Source organism: Lithobates pipiens, unplaced genomic scaffold (assembly GCF_037356315.1).
Source record: "Lithobates pipiens isolate NorthernLeopardFrog02 unplaced genomic scaffold, aLitPip1_a1.2 Scaffold_23, whole genome shotgun sequence".
In the NCBI taxonomy this organism is placed as follows: Eukaryota; Metazoa; Chordata; class Amphibia; order Anura; family Ranidae; genus Lithobates; species Lithobates pipiens.
Window position 1 is genome coordinate 179405474 of NW_027507785.1, and position 20377 is coordinate 179425850.

The 20377-nt window shown below is 44.8% G+C and overlaps 1 protein-coding gene across 2 annotated transcripts in view; it reads left to right on the forward strand.

Annotated features, from left to right (window-relative positions):
• The first annotated feature begins 763 nt into the window (after nucleotides 1–763).
• The window catches only part of CDC73 (cell division cycle 73), a 196007-nt gene continuing 176393 nt past the window's right edge, over nucleotides 764–20377 (forward strand). The window contains exons 1-2 of one of the 2 annotated variants that reach the window (XM_077452676.1): nucleotides 764–981; nucleotides 15426–15531. In XM_077452676.1, coding sequence (XP_077308802.1) covers nucleotides 851–981; nucleotides 15426–15531 — 237 coding nt within the window. In that variant the 5' untranslated portion in view covers nucleotides 764–850. The remainder of the gene's footprint in view (nucleotides 982–15425; nucleotides 15532–20377) is intronic. The other variant, XM_077452675.1, reaches the window with a different exon arrangement.

Genomic DNA, 20377 nt, shown 5'->3' on the forward strand with positions numbered 1-20377 from the left:
GCAAGCGCAGTAGGAAGCCAGTAGGGAAACTATGAAGATGCACAGCTTCGCTGCTGGTTTCCTTTAGCTTAGATGGCGACTCCAGCACCCAAGAGCCGATACAAGAATCGGCTTGGGTAAAGACAATGCTGGATGCCTGGGCAGGTAGGTTTTTTAATATTAAAAGTTAGCGGTGGAACAAAAAGTCCCCTATGTAAGGATTATTCATTGACAGGCTCTTTTTAATGAGACATGCAGGGTCTAATGGGTTTACAACCACTTTAAAGCTATGGTTGCTCAACCAGTGGCCCTCCAGCTTTTGTGGAACTACAACTCCCATCATGCCTCTGACTTTGGGAGTTATGCTTGTAACTGTCAATAGCTTGCAATACCTCATGGTACTTGTAGTTCTGCTGGAGGGCCACAAGTTGCTCACCAATACTAGGGAAATGCCGATGAGATAGGAAATACGTGAGCTCCACTTACACAAGTTGTAGCTAGTGTCTGTTGAATGTTTGTGACATTAAAGTTCACAAAAAAAAAAGTGGAGTGGAGGCCACATGTTTCCTGTCAAACGTGGAGCTTCAGGCTGCAGCCAGACTCTTAGACCCTGTAACGTGTTAACGTCACGGTATGACGTACCGTGCGTCACTGGTTTGCGTTCAGCCAGAACATTACAGTATACAACATCTGTCTCAGGCACCATCTTGGACAGCCCTTTAGCGAGGTCCTCGCACAATCTGGCATCACGTTAGTCGACCCACGTTTTTATTGTAACGCGATAACGTCACGGGGTGACGTGCCGTGCGTCGCTAGGCAGCTCATCTGGTAGGATCATTGCTGTGGTCGAGGCAGTCCGGAGGAGGCGACCATGGCGGACGTGCTGAGCGTTCTGCGTCAGTACAATATCCAGAAGAAAGAAATAAACGTGAAAGGCGATGAAGTTATATTCGGGGAGTTCTCCTGGCCCAAGAACGTCAAGACCAATTATGTTATCTGGGGGTGAGTAGGGCGGAGGGGTTCGCACTCATCCACCTGCATGGACAGGGACTTGTGGGATGGGGAGATCAGCCAGACGGTCCATCTTCTACACAGTTCTGTTCTTCTAGGTGCAGCTGGTGGTTGTGATATGAGATGGAGCTCACAGCGTCCAAGGGGCTGCTCCTTTGCTCCAATATGTAGGGATCAGTAGGGACTGAGGGTCCTTCTGCTTTTAGTAGGACATGATGGAGGAGTCTGGAGCTCAGCAGAGAGGTCATGTTCATCTTCTGCTCTCTAGGACAATAACAACTATCCAGCAGACACAATGGGCATCTCCAGATTTCAGGAGGGCTCTTGTGTACTGCCCTTGTTCTGCTGCATACGAGGTGGGTCTGGAACGCACCTCAGACGCAGGTCATCAAGATCCTTTTGAGCAATGCACAGGGCAGTTTAGGCTAGGATCACATATGTGCGGCTCGAGAACGTGTGCGGAATAACGCTTCCTTGGCCCTAATGCTAAATGCGCTGCTTTTTAGTAGACATGCAGGGGTACCATGCATTCCTAATGCCCCTCAATGCATTGGGAAACTACATGATGCTGAAGCACCATATGGTCCCTGCGGCGAACTTTACCTGTGGGTACAGCAGCTGATTGAAATAAATGAGCTGCAGTGCCACTGATGTTCCTGCTCAAACTTATGAGAGCTGACTCTTAAGTCACGATCTCAGCAGAACATTGGTCTGGGAAAGACGCATGTTGTGCATGTTTCCTGCATCACACTTGAACTCACTGTGATTGTAAGATGTGTGTGGGTGCCAATTTATTGTTAATGCGGGGTGTTCCTAGTGCTTATTGCAGTCCATTTCCAATGAATGGGCTGTCACCAGAACGCGAGGGACTGAAAATCCCAGCCCTTAACTTGCTTTCCTCTGTGGTGAACGCAGTATACCCGGTTAGGCTCTGTGCGCACCAGTTGTGTTTCTATGCTGTCAGATATTTCTAGCGTAACTGCAATGGATAGACAGAGCAAAATGATTTGTTTCTGACGGTGACAGTTCACACCACACCACTTTTCTTTGGTGTTTGTGTCAAAATAAGTAGTTCCTGCAATATTTTCTTATTTCAGTGTAGTGGGTTCTAATGAGAACCACCAGTATAGCAACACCACTGTGGTGAATAGATCTTTATTGAAATGTTTGTAACATTTCAATAAAATGGAGTGGAAAAACAAACAGTATAAAGTGCCAGGATCAGCACTACCCCACATCACACACAGCAGTGATTGTGCGTTCAGTGCAGATTTTGCCGTGAATGGGCCCTTAAAGAGGTTGTAAACTCTGCGAAAAGAGTGGAAATTTTGTAGAATTTTTTTTTTCTACATTCTGTCTTAAAATAAGTCCAATAAAATCTAATTTTGTCATAAATTTAAGCCAAAATGTATTCTGCTACATGGCTTTGGTTAAAAAAAAAAAAAAAAAAATCTTGTTAAGTGTATAATAATTGGTTTTATGATTACTGACGTGTGTCTGCAGATGATCTTTGTTACATATGATTTTAGTGTTACATATGTGGGGGACATGCGTTTTTACTGTGTGGGGACAGTGTTTTGGGGATACTATTAATGGACACTGTGTGTGTTTACATTTTGTGGGGTCACTGTGCCGGTGATCAGTGTGTAAAAACCGCTCATACTCACTGATCACTGGCTGCAGCGATCTGCTCTCCTCACTGAAAACTTGTGTGTGAGGAGAGCCGAGCCGATCGCCTAGCAACCAGCTCTGTTTACATCACATGGCGCCTCTGATTTGACATAGCTGTCATGTGATCAGGAGGTCCAATCAGAGCCCGCTTGCCGATCGGAGATGCGCTGTATCAAGGTGACACGAACGCATTGGGATCGCACCGCTGAGAAGGCACGCGCGAACATGACCCCCCCCTCCTTCTGAGTTCCTAAACGACCGCTCAGAAGGAGGAAGTGCCCACCCGGCTGTATATATGCAGTGGTCAGGTGGGAAGTGGTTAACTTATAATGAAGCTATTGCAGCTTTACCTGCACACTACTGAGACGGCTGACATTTGCCCCAGAGTTTCTTCTGGATTTCACGGGCTCCAGTCATGTGATTGGCCAGAACCGCAAGGACATCACTTCACGTCGCTCGGATGGAACATCGCCTATGACTGTTCCTTTAGCGTGCATGTGCCAATGATGTCACTGGCTGCATGTAATGTAAATATCTCCTAAATGGTGCACATTTAGGAGATATTTTCACTACATATAGCCTTATTATAGGCTCACCTATAGGTTCATATCAGCAGAGGAAGTTTACTTCCTCTTTAACAGAAATCTATGGGGTCAGCATACACTTTATGGTATAACCTCAGCATTGTAATAGCAATACATACATTAGTTATCTTTGGCAATCCAATATAAGCTTAACCACCTCAGCTCTGGGCATTTCACCCCCTTCCTGCCCAGGCCAATTTTCAGATTTCAGAGCTATTGCATATTGAATACTCAGTCATTCAACACTGTACTCATCTAAATGTTTTTTTTTTTTTTTTTACACAAATGGAGCTTTCTTTTGGTGGTTTCATCACCATTAGGGTTTTTTTTTGCACTATAAACAAAAACATTCAATTTGTTTATATATTGGTGGGGAATTTGTGCACTGGGACAGATCTTGATCATTCACCAGCAGCCACAGACAGATGTTGATGAGCCACTAGGTTTACTGACAGTATTGCAGATGGTTTTTTGGATACAGCCATCACGTGGGCCAATCACAGCATCTGTGTCCGAGGGACATGCTTTGAAGGGCAGTATGGGTACGTCTATTTAAACGGCCAGGTATGAGCTTTGCCGTTCTATGTGCAGTGGCTGTGTGGGAAGCTGATTGTAAACCCCAGACATGAAATATGAACAAAGCATATCTCTCTATTATTTGTACTTGTCTCAATCCAGAGCACCAGGTGTAACTTGTCTGCTTCTTCGTTCCTCTAACAGTATGAGTCACTTCTGACAAGATCTCCTGACACCAAGAGGGGAAAAAAAGGTGAAAGGGGGGAAAGCTCCAGCAGATTGACAGCCTCGGCTTTGTTGCTGTGTGGAGGGGGGTGTCTCCCCCATCCAATCGGCTCTTGGAGCTGATGTGACTTCAGCTCCCACTTTTTGAGAAATCCTGTATAAATGCTAATCTTTGAATGGATGTAGGGTGAAGACAGCTGCAGATAAACAGGTACAACTTGTGTAGGAGGATTTGTTCCATCTCTGTTACCTGAGACCAGTCGCTTCACTGGATATATCTAATGGTGTACACCACTTTAATTGAAAAATCTCCATTTATGTTGTGAATTCTGCCTGTCTATTGGACATCTTTCCACGACATCCTGCATTCCCTGTGTGCTTCGCAGCTAATCCTCTGCTGTTTACTTTTCATTTTGATGGGTTACCTATTTTATGGTACTATATTCTGTGTGTATGGATAGCTGGAGATCTGTATTTGTACTAAATTAGGAGAACAGTTGTTTTTGGATTGTATCTTGTATCTTGAAGCTGTAAAGTTGAAAAAGCAGTGTGATAATATATCTCTATTGTAGCGTAGAAGAGGAGAGTGCTGCAATTCTGAGCGAATCTTCCTGTGAGAAGTAGACACTGCAGAGGCTAGATTGGATTGAAGAGGTTTATTGAATAGTTACTACTCTGGGAGTTTCATTTGATTGTAAGTAACACTTGGGATTGTGTATTTGCAGGCTAAATCCTAGAAGGAGAGTGCAAATTACCATCAGTTTATTATTTAAGAAATAAAAACCTGACAGAATCTAACCTCTACCTACATATTCTTTAAAGAGGAAGTAAACCCCGACTGGGGGGGCCCTCACGGGACTTGCAAAAAGAAACATTTTTTACTGTCATCCCTTGTATTTTAAGGGAGACGAGTCATGGCTGTTAGGACAATGGCAAGTGCCATCTCCTATAAGTGGTTGTAAACCCTTATAATCCACTTTTTAGGGGATAAACTCTACAGTTTAGGACATATCCCCTGCATCTGCTCATGCACACTGAAGCCTTGCCAGTGCCGTTTGCTTCAGTGTGTGTGACGTTACTGCTGGCGAAGGAGTAACATAGTGGCTCCATCCAATCACAGCGCCGGAGCCGCGATACCCGGATGTAACTCCGGGGAGAAATGTCACTGTTTTGGGCACTGCCGCAGGGGGTTCAACTAGCTCATTATGTCTTTGTCTTGCAATTCTTTATTTTTGTATATTTTTTTTTTCATGTGGGTTTACAGCCACTTTAACCTGCAGCCCTGAGTTGAACTGTCACATTTATTAATGGTGAGAATACCACTTCTAAATGTTTCATGTCAGCAGCTGGAGGTTCTGACTGCATTTAAAACAATGTACCAAAATTACCGATGCACTGAAAATTATCTGCTGAAAACTGTGTTTTTGTCATTTGGCCGAATTACAAAAACAGCCGATGCTGAAAAGGGGGTGTGGTCTGCCCATTGCAGGACTGTCCCTCCCTCCTGCTCTCCTTGTGTTAACGGGCACTAGCTGGGTACACCCACCCAGGGGCAGACTGACCGTCGCCTGCTTCATCATAGGCTTGGAAGAACCTTGTCCCCAGCCCACCCAATCTACCATCCCAGCGCCTGTCTGGCTGTAGCTCCTCCCCCGTGGTTGCCTAGCAACGGGACGCTGTCGACGTTGAAGTGGTGGGTGAAGGTACTATGGCGTGACTGCATCCAAGGAGGAGGTAAAAGAGTGTGGGCGGGAAGAAGGCGGCGGCAGAGGAGAGGACCAGAGGGGAGCCCATCACTGTAGAGAACAAGGAGTTCTACAAACTCAAGATCTGGGACCTCGAGGGCTGCCTGCAGAGGTGATGGTGGAGGGGGCTACAGGTCTCAGCATGCCCTGACTGGAAGAGGAGCAACAAGTTTAAGGTAGCACTACAACTCCCAGTATCTCATGGCAGAGTAAAAGTATATGTTTTCATGAAAGCGCATCAAACTCCTGCATACCGCCTCTTTAATGCGCCTCCATAAAACACGCATACTGATCTAATATTAGCACGTCTAAAAACGTGCATAGAAAATGTGACAGGCAAAAGAATGCACCACACGCATGTGGTTCCGGCCAAAGTCATGTATGTGCATTTGCGGCACATAAAAATGCAGCACTCTGCATTTGTTCTTTTTAAACGCACATGAAAGCGCTGCAGTGGTATAATAAAAGCTGATTGGGATCCTTCTGACTCTGACCATCTCCTGCACCATGTCGCCAGTCTCTGACCATCTCCTGCACCATGTCTGCTAGAGGTGCACTGCATGGAAATCTTGCTAATACTATTAGCAATGTGTTATATAAAGATGTATACAGTAATTTTCAGTATCGGTTTTCTGCACCAAAAAACCCATTTGGTGCACTCCTAACCAAAATACATGTTAAATACTGCAAAATAATTTCACATGTGCGGTGCATGAGATGAGTTTTCTGTCAGCAAAATTGCTCATCCTGGTGGTGGCATTAAAATAGTAAAGGGATCATAGATATGAAAACTGAAAAGCAAAAACATTGGCTCACATTTGGTGTGGTGACTTTTTTTAAAGGGCACACTGGCTTTCTTCAAGGATGGAATGGTGTCTGTGTACAGGAGCATGTAGCAAAGGGGACAGTGACTGCAGAGCTCCAGGTTGCATCAAAATAAAAATTGCGACCTGTTGAACTAGTTGTGATGAAAAATGCCATTTGTTATCAGAACTAATTTTAGTTTGTTGTATTCACAGCCTGTATGAGTGTTGGTGAATTGCAAAATTATTTCACTGGTCATCTCCATTACTGCATCCACAGGATGGTCTCAATGGAACACAAATAATTCATATAAAGGTTCTAGCATAGGCCCTCATCATTTATTGCTCTTGTCAATCCTGGACTATATACTCTGGCTTGCTAGCCGGATGACAAGAGTCCCATTCTGATCCTGCCTCTGCTTTTACACATGCCAGGCTTGTTTGGTTGCATTAATAGGTCCAGCTTTCAATTTGTTAGCATGCTCTATCTATCCTTAGGCTCCATGCACACTGCTGCTGATAAACTCGCATTTTTCTTTCTGCTCTGAATGCCCTGATGTTCTCCTATGTGTACATGCACACGTGGATGTTTTTAGTAGGGGAGTTTAAAGGTTGTTTTCTGAACCCCCTAAAATAGCACTCAGGAGAGGCAAGTTTGACCATAAAAAAAAATGCTGAATGCTGTTAAAAGTGCATAAACACAGAACGTGTTTGTTTTTTTTTTTGTCTCTATGCAATGATTTGCATAGATCAATGAATCCGGCGCTAGTGTTCTTTGCGGATGTTGTGTGATGGTTCTCCTTGTCCACTCGAACGTAGGAGAAGAGTTGGGAGTCGCATTGTCTGGGCAGTAGCTGTCGCTGTGATGCATAAGTGATCCCTGAACATTGCTACCTAAGAACATAACAAACAAGTCTATTTGTGTTGGTACAGAACCCCTGCATTTTTTCCTAATGTTCTTTATCAATGTTGGAGCGGTGAAGGGGGAACGCTACTACATACTTGGTGGTTCTTGCTCAACATTTAGTACTTTTGGGCGAACATACATGATCTATAGCACCTCCAAAATTACTAGCTAGCCTCTTGAATTTGTACCTACACAATATTTGATCCATCAGTCCTCGGTTATGGGAGGGGGAGGGGCTTACCATAAGTCTCTCCTCGTGTATTTGAATAATGCCGCTCAGATGTACATTGATATGGGCATTGGATACCATCTCTGAGGGATTGGTTCACCAGATTGAATAAAATGTTTTACATATCTTCACACAGTTTTCTTGTTTGATACTTTTACTATAATACTGAATACAGTTAAACAGCCAGAGACTTCCTGTGTAAATTTCCTCATATCTGTAGCAGGTGACTATTAACACAGGATAACAATTTATTTTATTGTATGGCTAAAATTGTATAGAGATGCCCCATGTTTTCTGTTATAGTAATATATCTTTTGGTTTGATTTTATGCTCTAGTTCTGCAATTTGTTGGTTCTAGGTTTGCCTCATGTACTGTACATTTTCTACTTTTATTGTAGGTTATGTAAAACCTACATAAAACTTTATGGAACTACCGTATATACTCGAGTATAAGCCGAGATTTTCAGCCTCTTTTTTGAGGCTGAAAGTGCCCCCCTCGGCTTATACTCGAGTCATCGCTGTCTGCCCGCTCGATCAGCGTGTCGAGCAGACAGACAGCGGCCATTCTATGATTCAAAAGCCGCGCCTCCGGCTCCGCCTTCGCCTGTGATAGGCGGAACACTGAATTTCCCAGCAGCCTGTGTTCCGCCTATCACGGGCATCGTCTCATCCTCGTACTACGGACGAGGATGATACGACGTCCGTGATAGGCGGAACACAGGCTGCTGGGAAATTCAGTGTTCCGCCTATCACAGGCGAAGGAGGAGGCGCGGCTTTTGAATTTTACAATGGCCGCCGACGAAGAGGGCACGGGACGGAGGCAAGGCAAGGCACGGCACGGCACGGGACGGGACGAAGGCTCGGGACAAAGGCTCGGGACACAGGTAGGCTGGACACACACACACACACACACACACACACACACACACACACACACACACACACACACACACACACACACACACACACACACACACACACACACACACACACACCTGTACTGCCCACTAAACATGATGGGATTTTTGTCGTGGCTGACGCAAAGTGGCTGCTGGATGGTCTTCTCTGTGTGGGTGGCCAGCGGGAATAAATCTGCGACTCAACTATTCCCTTTTCCCTGCCAAAGTGAATGGGTCCTCAGCCCTGGTTCACACTATATTGCCATGCAGCTAACACTGCAAACCCTATTCATTTCCGCACTGCGTTTTGCGATCTGCTGCGGGTGTAGGTGCAGGTAGGCTGGACACACACACACACACACACACACACACACACACACACACACACACACACACACACACACACACACACACGGATGGAGACACACACACACACACGGATGGATGGATGGAGACACACACACACACACAGGGATGGATGGATGGAGACACACACACACAGGGATGGATGGATGGATGGATGGAGACACACACACACAGGGATGGATGGATGGATGGACACACACACACACAGGGATGGATGGACGGACACACAGGGATGGACGGACACACACACAGGGATGGACAGGCATGTCTCACCCTCGGCTTATACACGAGTCAATAAGTTTGCCAGTTTTTTTGGGGGTAAATTGGGGGCCTCGGCTTATATTCGGGTCGGCCTATACTCGAGTATATACGGTAATCTATATATAGTACTGTGCAAACCTTTTTAGGCAGGTGTGGAAAACTGCTGTAAATGAAGGGTGCTTTCAGAAATAGAAGTGTTTTTAAATAGTTAATTTAGTTTCCATTTTGTTAAATGATAAAAATAAACAGAGAAATCCAAATCAATATTTGGTGTGACTACCCTTTTTGACTTCAAGCCCCACATCAATTTTTCTAGGTGCACATGTTTTCAAAGGAATTTGGCAGGTAGTGTTTCCAACATCTTGGATAACTAACCACAAATCTTCTGTAGGCTGACTCAAATCCTTCTCTCCATGTAATCCCTGACAGACTTGATGTTGAGATCAGGGCTCTGTGAGGGCCAACCATCACTTATAGGACTCCTTGTTCTTTATGCTGAAGATAGTTCGTAATGACATTGGCTGGCTGTAAGTTTGGGGTTGTTGTCCTGCTTCAGAATAAAATTGGGGCCAATCACGCGTCTCCCTGATAGTATGACATAATGGATAATAATCTGCATCTAATTCTCAGCATTGAGGACACCATTGATTGGGCAGTGTTGGGGACCATAGACACAGTGTTCGGCTGAGGAAACTTAATGCAGCGAATGGACACATCATGCTCAACTTCCCTTTGGCATTGGAAGAGGTCCAGTAGCACATTGGCACAGAACTGGTGGAAACCAGTGGGACCAAGGTACACTTATCTACTGTCCAGAGAAGTCTGGCCAAAAGTGGTCTTCATGGGAAAATTGCAGCCAAAAAGCCATACCCCCAATGTGAAAATGAGGATAAGCGACTGAACTATGAATGAAAACATAGGAACTGGGTTGAAGAAAAATTGCAACTGATTTCTCCAGACTGAGTCAAAATTTGAAATATTTGGCTGTAGCAAGAGACAGTTTGTTCAAAGGGCTGGAGAGTGGCGCAATGAGTGGCTGCAGGCAACAGTGAAGCACGGTGGAGGTTCCTTTCAAGTTTGGGACTGCATTTCTGTGTTTGCTCTGCATATTTTCATTCAGCTAGTGTAGTACTATGTTTAATTGTTATGGGCTGTTGGAATGAATTTGTGCTTGCACTAGCTGGGCATAGATTTTGGGCATATACCATCAGTTGCTATCATTGCTTGCTTGTTATATACCATTTAAGTTCTATTAGCAGACCTTTTTATATATTTAATTTCTTTGTACAACCCAATATCTTGTAATGTGGTGGGGGTAGTGTTACTATTATTTTGAGGAAGTGGCTGCTTTTAATTTTTAGTGATCGACTTTACAATTAAAACAGCTACAATAATCAGTTACCAGTTTTGCAGTTGGATGATGATGTGAAGATATTTTAAGCATCTTTTAAAGTGGACCTTCATCCCAAACAAATTATTTGTCTCTACCCCCACCCCCTCTTTTTTTACAATTAGAATAGGTCAACATTTTGCAACCTTTTTGTTGTCCAGGCACCCTTTAGAATTGTTTAAAACCCCGGAGCACACCAGTCTGAGGGCTCGTTCATGCAAGGTGTGTTTGAGCCCTTAGGGTCCTTTCACACGGGGCGGATGATCTGCCCTGTGGATATCCGCTTGCACAACGGGGATCGCCAGAGCGATCTCCGCTGAGCAGGAAGGTGACAGGTCCGTCTCTGCACACTGCGCAGGGGTGGACCTGTCACAGCGCCGCTCTCCCCTATGGGAGATCGGGTGACGGATGGAAAAATAGCTTTTTCTTCCGTCACACTTTTTCGGAGCGGGTCGGATGTCAGCGGACATGTCACCGCTGACATCCGACGCTCCATAGAGCTCTATGGAGCATCTGTTCAGGTCCACCTGAAAAACTGACAGGCGGATCTGAACGGATCGGTATTGTGAAAGGGGCCAAACACTTTTTTTTTTTTTTTTTTTTTTTTTTTTTTAGGCTGCGGGATGCCCAACCTTCCTTTAGCAACCAATGACATCATCTGTTGATAGGACACAGGTGGGCAGCTTTCACTTTTACCAGCAAAATACAGATAACAGCATGGAGGGGGAGAGAGAGAGCATGTGCTTTCTGTACCCAGAACTTAACACAGTAACCCTTTCATGGTCAGATTGTACAGGGCTTTGTGTCATTTTGCTGCAGCACCTCTGGGGACTCTGTGGCACCCTGGTTGAAAAACCCCGATCTAGGCTGGCAAAGTCTAAGGCTGCAGTCACACCTGAACTTATCGTTTTTAGGGTGTTTTTGTACAGGAGTTTTTGAGGTCCAAAGGTCAGCAATGTTAAATGCTGGTAATCTGCCTAAAAGGAAGCTTGTGTACTTTTTTGAGCACCAGGCTTGTTGCTTAAGGCGACAGTGCATATGTGAACAGGGGCTAAGAGAAGTATGGTATTTGACACCCCCCCCCCCGCCCGAGTGGAGAACTGCAGCAGCCTCTCCTCTCTGCTCCTCCACGCTAATTGGAGTGCTGAGCTGTGGAAGGGTGGGGAGCGACCGTCTGTCTCTCAGTGGCTCGCTGAGATGGGCATCAGTCCAGGCACCTGGCGGATCCAGACTCCCAGAGTTGGGATGATGCGGTGCCTGGACTGATATTGGTGACGTCAGCAGAGAGCGGACTTAAGCCTGCTCTCTGCTGAAAACTGGTCACACAAGTGTAAAACGAATTGCACTCCTGAGACCCATAGGAGAAAGACCAGCCAAACAAACTCAGGCTGGACTTTTTTTTAAAGATTTTGCTTGTTGAGCGTTTTTATGAGCTGAAAATGCTCAGGTGTGATGCGGCATTACACATTTGGTATCACTCGGGAGGAGTAGCAGACTGCTTTGGGGTGTAATTGTAAATATGCCTATACTGCGTGTGAGAAATAACTTGTTACAATTGCAACTTTTTTGGGGGGGGGGGGGGGTGAAAAAAACTTTATTTTTTGAGAATTTTTCTATAAAGGGGTAATTTTGGGGGTAGGCAACCTTTTTTGAGCAGTTTTTTTTTTTTTTTTTTTTTTTTTTTATATAAAACAGCGCCAAATACATATATTTACATTGTCAATCATGATAAATAACTACTTCAATAATAGTACAAAATTAACATTGAGCTTTCAGAGGTCAATGGTTACTTACTCTTGTTCCAAAAGAGGTGTGCTGTCTGGTAAATACGGTAACGTTGCAATGAATATGCCAGCCAAGAACTTCTGCGACATCACATCCAAGCTCCGTCCCCATTCCTGCCTCTTCACACCTCTGCCCCAACTCCTGTATGTTCACACCTCAGGCCAATGTCTGAGAGCGCAGGCCCCCAGTCAGAACACAATAGCTCAGCGGTGGAGATCGCTGCACTACCATTGCTAGTGTTACTATGGTGAAATGTAAGTGTGTGTGTGTGTTGGTTTTTTTTCTCTGCCCGCTGGGTTGAATGGGAAAAAAAGTACAACATGTATGTCACATAGGTGCTTTAGTATGAATAGTGGTAGCAAGAATCTGCTGATTTCTGCTGCTGTTTGATACGTTTGATGTGAGTGGCAAGCTGCGGCTGTTGAGCCTGTACAATACACTTTTAATGACACAATGCCAGTGTCTGCAGCTATTTGTGGCTGTTGGCACAGCCAGCATTTACCTGTGAAGATTGCTGCTGGACATCCACAAAGTGCATTGCAGCTTTCCACAGGTGTCAAAAATGGCAGCAAGACTCATCAGATTCCTACTGCTGCCTCTTTATATTGTGGCTAAACTCCCATGTGAATATAGCCTCAAAGCCGCATTTGGGAGCTACTGCTTTAGAACAGAGTTGAGAAACGATCACTTTAGAATCAGAATTTCTAAAGCAGTAGTTACCAAACCCTTTTATAAAGTTGTAGTTTTGAATTAAAAATGTTAACGTAGTAGTTACAAAGCAATAGTCGCAAGGTTAATTACAAACAAGAACTCGCAAAGCCAGTTGCGTTTACTGTTTTAGAAATGGCCTTGTATGTGCTACGTTGTACCTGGCTTTGTGAGTGCCGCAAAGAAATGCGTGCAAAGCCAGGTACAAAGCAGAAAGTGTATAACCCGCTTTGAAAATTACTACTAGGCTGTACTTGCAAAGCTTGAAATAAAATAATTGATTACATGCAAAGCTAACCACTAAATCTACAACCTCAACTTATGTCCATAATGGTCTCCCCCAGCTGGTGCAGGGCTGCCAAGGGAGAGGAGTGTTCAGAGGTAGATATACACACAAGGCTGGCCATAAGTCGAGATGAGAATGCTGCTTCCACTGGGGTGGCGTGTATAATTACCATAATAGAGTTGCCCCCCCCTGGACTTGGAGTGACCACCTGCTTCACTGCACAGATCAAGAAGTGCAGACTTGGTGTGGGTTGGAAGAGAGGTGGTTGTTAACCAGCTGCACTGCTTTTGCGGTATGCAGCTGCTGGCCCAGCTTTCGTGTGTGGGCATTGCATCTGCCAGGATTGCTATTGCGTTCCATTGAGTGCGGCTGTGTGCCACCTTTGGCACGTGTGCTGGGGTTTGCTGACCCCCCTGCTCTATAACTACTGACTAAATAATATAGACTGTTTGTGTGTGGTTTTTTATTTTTATATTTTTTTTATATTTGTTGTTTTAACAAATGTAGCAGAATACATTTTGGCCTAAAATCTAAAATGCCTTTTGGCTTTAGTGTTGCATGACTAATTGTCATTCAAAGTTTTAACACTGAAAAATGGCCTGCACAGGAAGGCGGTTTTAACATGTCTGTCTTCAAGTGGTTAAAGCTATCCGTAAAGCAGATTGGAAATGTAAGTACTTCACCCACTCTGATTTCACCTCCTACATGACTGCCTGTCAGGTGTATTAGGCCTCTTTCACGTGGGACAGATCTGTGCTGATTCACCCTGTGAACATCCGCTTGCCCAGTCGGGATCGCTCCATTCCCAGCTGAGCAGGAAGATGACAGGTCTGTCTCTACACGCTGCTCAGGGACGGACCTGTCGCAGGGACGCTCTCCCCCTGGCAGAGTCCGTCATCCGATCCGCAGACAGATGGGAAAAGTAGGTTTTTCCTCCGTCACACTTTTTTTTCGGATCGGAGCAAGTCGGATGTCAGTGGACATGTCTGCTGACATATAACGCTCCATAGAGGTCTATGGAGCATCACTTCAGGTCTGCCTAAAAAACAAACAGACAGGCGGACCTGACTGGATCATTCGTGTGAAAGAGACCTTAGCCAGTCCTGTGCTTTGAATCAAACTAGGCAGTTGTATTCCCCTCCCCCCCCCCCCCCCCCGTCTTAAATACGGACATGTGCATTCCATTGCTGGAAAAAAAGCACATGTTCTACTTTTCTTTTCTGCAATGCACTGGAACTGAACGCATCGGTGTGAGCTGTACCATTTTAAAACCATATATCCTACTATCCATGTGTTTCTGATGCAGAAAAAAACGCACTGGACTGCATGTGGTGTGAATCAGCGCTAAATGTCATCGGCATGATTTGGATGTTTTTCCACTTGATTACCTTAAGCTCCCAAGAACCATTAGTTATCTACAGAACTGTTTCCCAACCTTTTGCCAGTCAACCCTTTAAAATTATGTACAATCTTGAGGTACCCCATTCTAAAATGTCAAAAAATGAAACAAATCCTTTTACATAACATAGCAACATCCACACATGCAGGACACCCAACGTGACTTATTCTTCCAAAGCATCACACTGGTACTGACTAGTATTGTAATGTTTCTCTCCCTCACTCAGCTAATGTGACCCCATTACTGATGGAGAGGGGAAAGCAGGCACCCAATGTCCTACTTGGTTATTGATGATGTCACTGGTTGTTAGAACACCAATGGTCAGAAGGTTGTAATTGTGCACAATGAAAACCTGCGACTTTGTGTAACTGTAAAGGCATCCTTGGTCCACCTTCTGGCTTGTATAGAACTTTTGGGAAATTTTTAAGCATTTTGCCTAGGTAACCTTGAAGAAACCTGAAAGAACCTCAGGGTGCTTGGGCACCCTGGTTAAAAAACAATAAATCTGTTTTACAGTTTTGTACCTCCAAAACATGTCCAATGCCTAGGTTGTAGCATTTTACTGTCTTCTATAAATGATGAAAAGTGATTATCTTGAAAGCTACCCCTATCCATCATAATTTTTTCTGTGTTTTTTTTTTTTTTTTGTTTTTCATTTTAGAACTGGAAAAGAAGGGCAACCAAGAGAATACTATACTCTTGACTCCATCTTGTTCTTGCTTAACAATGTTCATCTTTCCCATCCTGTATATGTCAGACGTGCTGCGGTAAGTGCAAAGCCAGTTTTCCATGACTGTTCAATCCAATAATCACTGTTTTCTATTCAGTAAAGTGTTTAAAAGTGTACTTTTGTATAGGCAGGTTAAATTATTTTATGTGAAATTGCCCCTGTAATGATGTCCCATGCTAGTTACATTGCTGCTTCATCAGTGTTAATGGCTTTGACTTCAGTAGATTGTTCTCTAGTCTTGCATAATCACTTAAAATAAAGTGTTTTGCACAAACCTGAGCTTTGCGTAGTTTTATCTAAGTCACTGATGGGATACCTGGTTTCTAGGATTGTTCAGCTCTTATCCAGATAGGCTAAGTAAGGATATGTTTGCACAATGTCCTCTCTGAAAAAAAATCCTATTCTAAAGGGAGTATAAGGTAAGGTGCCTTTCCTAACACAAGGTCAATGGCCTATAGCTTTGCCTTTTTATGGGTTGGGTCCCTGGCAATATTTTTTAGGAATCTGCAAACGTGTTTCTCTCAGAAGGCAGGGGAAGGAGGATGGCTGTTAATCGTGTGGTGATCTTCCTGGTTTTGACAGATATCCGCCGCCAAACAAGCGGAGCTTCCCCTTTTGGGTGGAACAAAAAGCGCAATATATATGTTTTTCATAAAATATATAAAGATGAGGTTGCGCTTGCTAATACAATAGCAAAGCACCACAATGCAAACATATGTATTGTGCAATTGCCTCCCGCACATTTCACAAATGTGTTTAAAAAACAAAAAAACACCATATTTCATTTCAGGTAGTCATGTGAATTGACCACTCAAAAAATATTCTAGTGGTTCCCCCTGTCGTGGGTCTTGGGCTTCTTTCACACTGGGGCGGTGAGTGCATCAGTGGCAAAGCGGCGCTATTTTTAGCGGCGTATTACCATAAATTTAGCGGCGCTATTCGGCCAAAAGCAGGGAACTTTTTACCCCTGTTAGCGGCCGAGAAAGGGTTAAACCCACCCGCAAAGCGCTGCTGCAGCAGCTCTTTGCTGGCAGTTGTTAACCTCTAAAATCTATATTTCTGATTTATTAATCACAAGATATGATATGGGTTAAATGAGAATTCAATTGACCAGGAGGAAAAGCTTTAAATATAATAACCTTTATTAAAAGTAGTTGAAAGTCTAGCTAATACACAAATTTCTATCTATGGTCTTACATCAAGGAAGAAAATACTAGGTTGAAATAAAATATTTACATGAAGGAATGCAGAGTATATTCTTTCAGACAGTGATCTACAAGCATATTTAGTTACAAGTAACAGGGCACACCTTTCCCATAATTACCCATCCTTATCAACGTTCCACTCTGATGGATGTTTTCCCAAAAAGAGAGCTGTTACCTCCCCTTTGCTCTGAGTATATGCCTTCATGCTGATGCCCCATAGGCTGCCCTAGCTTGGATCATGATTGGAGGGCTTACATAAGTCGGCCCCCTTTTATGCAAATCCTTGTGACTATTCTGGGCAGAAGATTTAATTGGATTTCCCCAGGAACTTGGGTATTATGGGTTGGGCTCCCTTCATTGCATACACACAGCGTGGGGTCCTTTTTGAAGCGAGTAGGTGTAGAACAATGGAATTGACTCTCCATTGTTGGTATATACAAGTCTTGGCTCTGCATTGTCTGCTCTTAACAAGCGCTTGGGGGAAGCCCTGTTACCCAGCTTTCATAGATGCAAGCCAAATTAGGTATATTCATAATTACAATATTTTACAGATATGAAGTTTTCACATAAACTCATAAGGCAACACAGTATAACCGTGCTGCCCATTGATTTCATTGGGCAGGAGCGGTAGAGGAGCAGTATACGCACTGCTCCAAAGATGCTGCTAGCAGGACTTTTTTTAGCATCCTGCCAGTGCACCGCTCCAGTGTGAAAGCCCTTGGGCTTTCACATTGGAGAGACAGGAGTGGCTCTTTCAGGGCACTTTGCAGGTGCTATTTTTAGTGCTCAAGTGCCCCAGTGTAAAAGGGGTTTTAGTCACCTCCCCTCCCCACATTATAATTCACATGGGAAGTGATTGCTAGGCATTGTGCTGTGTGTATCTCTGTCTCTCAAAATCGCAATCTTTTTCTCTTCCCGATCTTCAAAACAGCATGCTGCGATTATTTCTAACAAGTGCAAAGTGTTCTCTCAGCTGGGAAAGGAAAAAATAAATAAATCCGGGTAGCCTGCCAATTTTAATCACAGTGCCTGAATAAGTAGAAACAAAGTATCTTTTCATTCTTTTATCAAAGGAAAGAACTCCAGATAAATGAAATGAAGGCAGTTTAACCATTTTAAAGACTGAACTTTTTCTTACATTTGTTGATTACAAGTAAAAATAATTTTCTCTTTCGTTCATTGACTGACAGAGCTCCTTTAATTTTTGACCTTGGAGTTATGCCACCTTCAGGAGAGGACTAGGCAGAACACGTAAAAACAGCAAGACTGCACAGCACCACCCTCTGGCTATAACCCCTGCTTCCTGCAGCTCAGTTTTTATTTTTTATTTTTTATTTTTTTTTTCGTCTGCCTAGTGTAGAAGGACCTGGCTCCCTGAGGGGACCATTGGTCCTGGGAATTTTTCTGCAATTTTGATCCTGGGAACTACAATTGACAGCCGGGGCTGGGTGACAGGCTTGATGATATAGATCCTTGTAGTCTTCTTAGCCTGGCCATCGAGCATGAGCAGACCCTAGCTACACGCTGGGTTGGCCATGACGTACCCCTTCTGCTCCAGGGGTGGCCGTTGAGCTATATGCTCCGGGGCACACATGACTGGGCTATTGCTGTCCCTCTTAGTGTGCCGTGGCCAACAGCCACCCCGTACTGCTCGGGTGATGGGTCTGTGATGAAATGCGTCCACCAATCCCGACAGGAGGGGTAAGTACAGCTCTCCCTGCCTCGACAGGATAGAGCAGCTGGGCATTCCCGCTGTGTGACCGGGCATGAGGTGCGGTGTATGTACCTGGCGGGGGGCTGCACCAGCTGTTGGGGTCCTTTTTGTTTTTCTTTACTGCCCTTTTTGCCTTCAATGTGAGGGGCTTGGGCTATTTTACATGAGAGGCCATGGCCATTTCTCTTTCGTTCATAGAGGGACACATCTCCAGTAATCTTGACCGTAGGGTTATTACGCCACCTTCAGGCGAGGACTAGGCAGAACATGTAATACATGTGAAAAAACATAACGTTACAGTTCCCCTCAGCCTGCTTCCTGCAGCTCAGTTTTTTTTTTTTTTTTGTCCTAAGTCCCCAAGGGTGGCAGACAAGGTGGGTCAGCATAGGTGTTTCTGCCCCAGAACTCCCTGCAATTGCAACCGGTTTGTCTGCAAACAGTGCAGTGCCTTTGGACGCTTTGTTGGCGGTCCTTGAAACGTTCGTTGCCAGGGTGGAGGCGGTGTGCGGACGCATAATTGGTAAAAAGTAACCACAATCCCGGTAGAGGGCACTCCTGCATTTAAGGCCCCTACTGACAGGAAGACCGAGGCAGTGACCCGTTCCTTGTTTACGGTTGTGGGGTCAGCAATACGACCAGTGCTGGCCACAGCACTTGTGTCGCAGACACTTACTGAATGGGCAAAACGTTTGCACCGTGAACTGGGAGAACAGGCTTCTCCTGTCTGCATGGAACTAGCAGACCAGTTAGTGCAAGGCCTTAAGTACATTTGCGATGCGGCCCTGGATACCCTTCCTCTGTTATGCAGGGCTTCAGTGTCCGCAGTGGTGCTGAGGCGTCTGATTTGGCTAAAATGCTGGTTGGCTGACCAGGCATCTAAAAAAAAAAAAAAAAAAAAGCCATGACGGATCTACCCTTCCTTGGTGAGCGGCTCTTTGGAGCCTCGTTGGATGACATTAAAAATGTCACAGGTGGGAAGAGTACCTTGCTCACACAGGTCAGGAAGACTAAGGAGCCACGCCGCAGGCAAGGGTCCTCATTTTCCGCTTAAGAGGCTTTTTCTTCCGTCCGTTTATTAGAAACTTGCCTTAAGCACCATCAACGGGCAGATATCGACCTTGGCTGTCTCTTTCCAATGTCCCTTGGCGACTCACTCATTGGTGGGTACTTTTGTACAAGGGGTTCGACATGTAGTCCCTCCAGTTCAACCACCACTACCTCTGTGGGATCTGAATCTGGTGCCATCGGCGCTTCAAAAACCGCCGTTTAAAAACAACTTTCTCAGGAAAGTAGTTTTTCTAGTGGCTATTACATCTGCCAGGAGGGTTTGAGTTGGGGGCCTTGTCATGCAAGTCTCTCTACCTGGTTATTCACAAGGATAAGACGGTGCTATGTCCGCAGCGCGCTTTCCTTTCAGAGGTGGTTTCGGCATTCCATCTAAATGAGAACATAGTGTTACCATCCCTATGTCCTAAGAAAGAAGTTGTCTTACATTCCTTGGACGCGGTCCAGGCTCTACGGGTGTATCTGTCTGCTACGGCTCCCTTCCAGAAGACGGACTCTGTTTGTTTGTCTCGGTGGCTGGTCCGACAAAAAAAAAAAAGTCTGGCCGTCTCGTCCTCCACCATTTCTCACTGGATCAGACAGATTGTGGTTCAGGCCTATGCCTTAAGGGGGTGGGTGCCCCTTTTTCCTGTCGTGGCACATTCCACCAGTGCAATTGGAACCGCCTGGGCTTTCTGACATCAAGCGTCTGTTTCCCAGGTGTGTAAAGTGGCGACTTGGTCGTCCGTTCACACACTCACTAAATTCTACAAAGTGACGTAAGTGCATCTTCGGATACATGCTTTGCGCCGCAAGGTTTTACAGGCGGCTGTGTAAGGTGGCAATTTACACTTTTTCAGTTACAAGTTTGTTGTGAACACATCTTTGATGCATAAGTTGGCCGCAGGTTTTGATAGCGG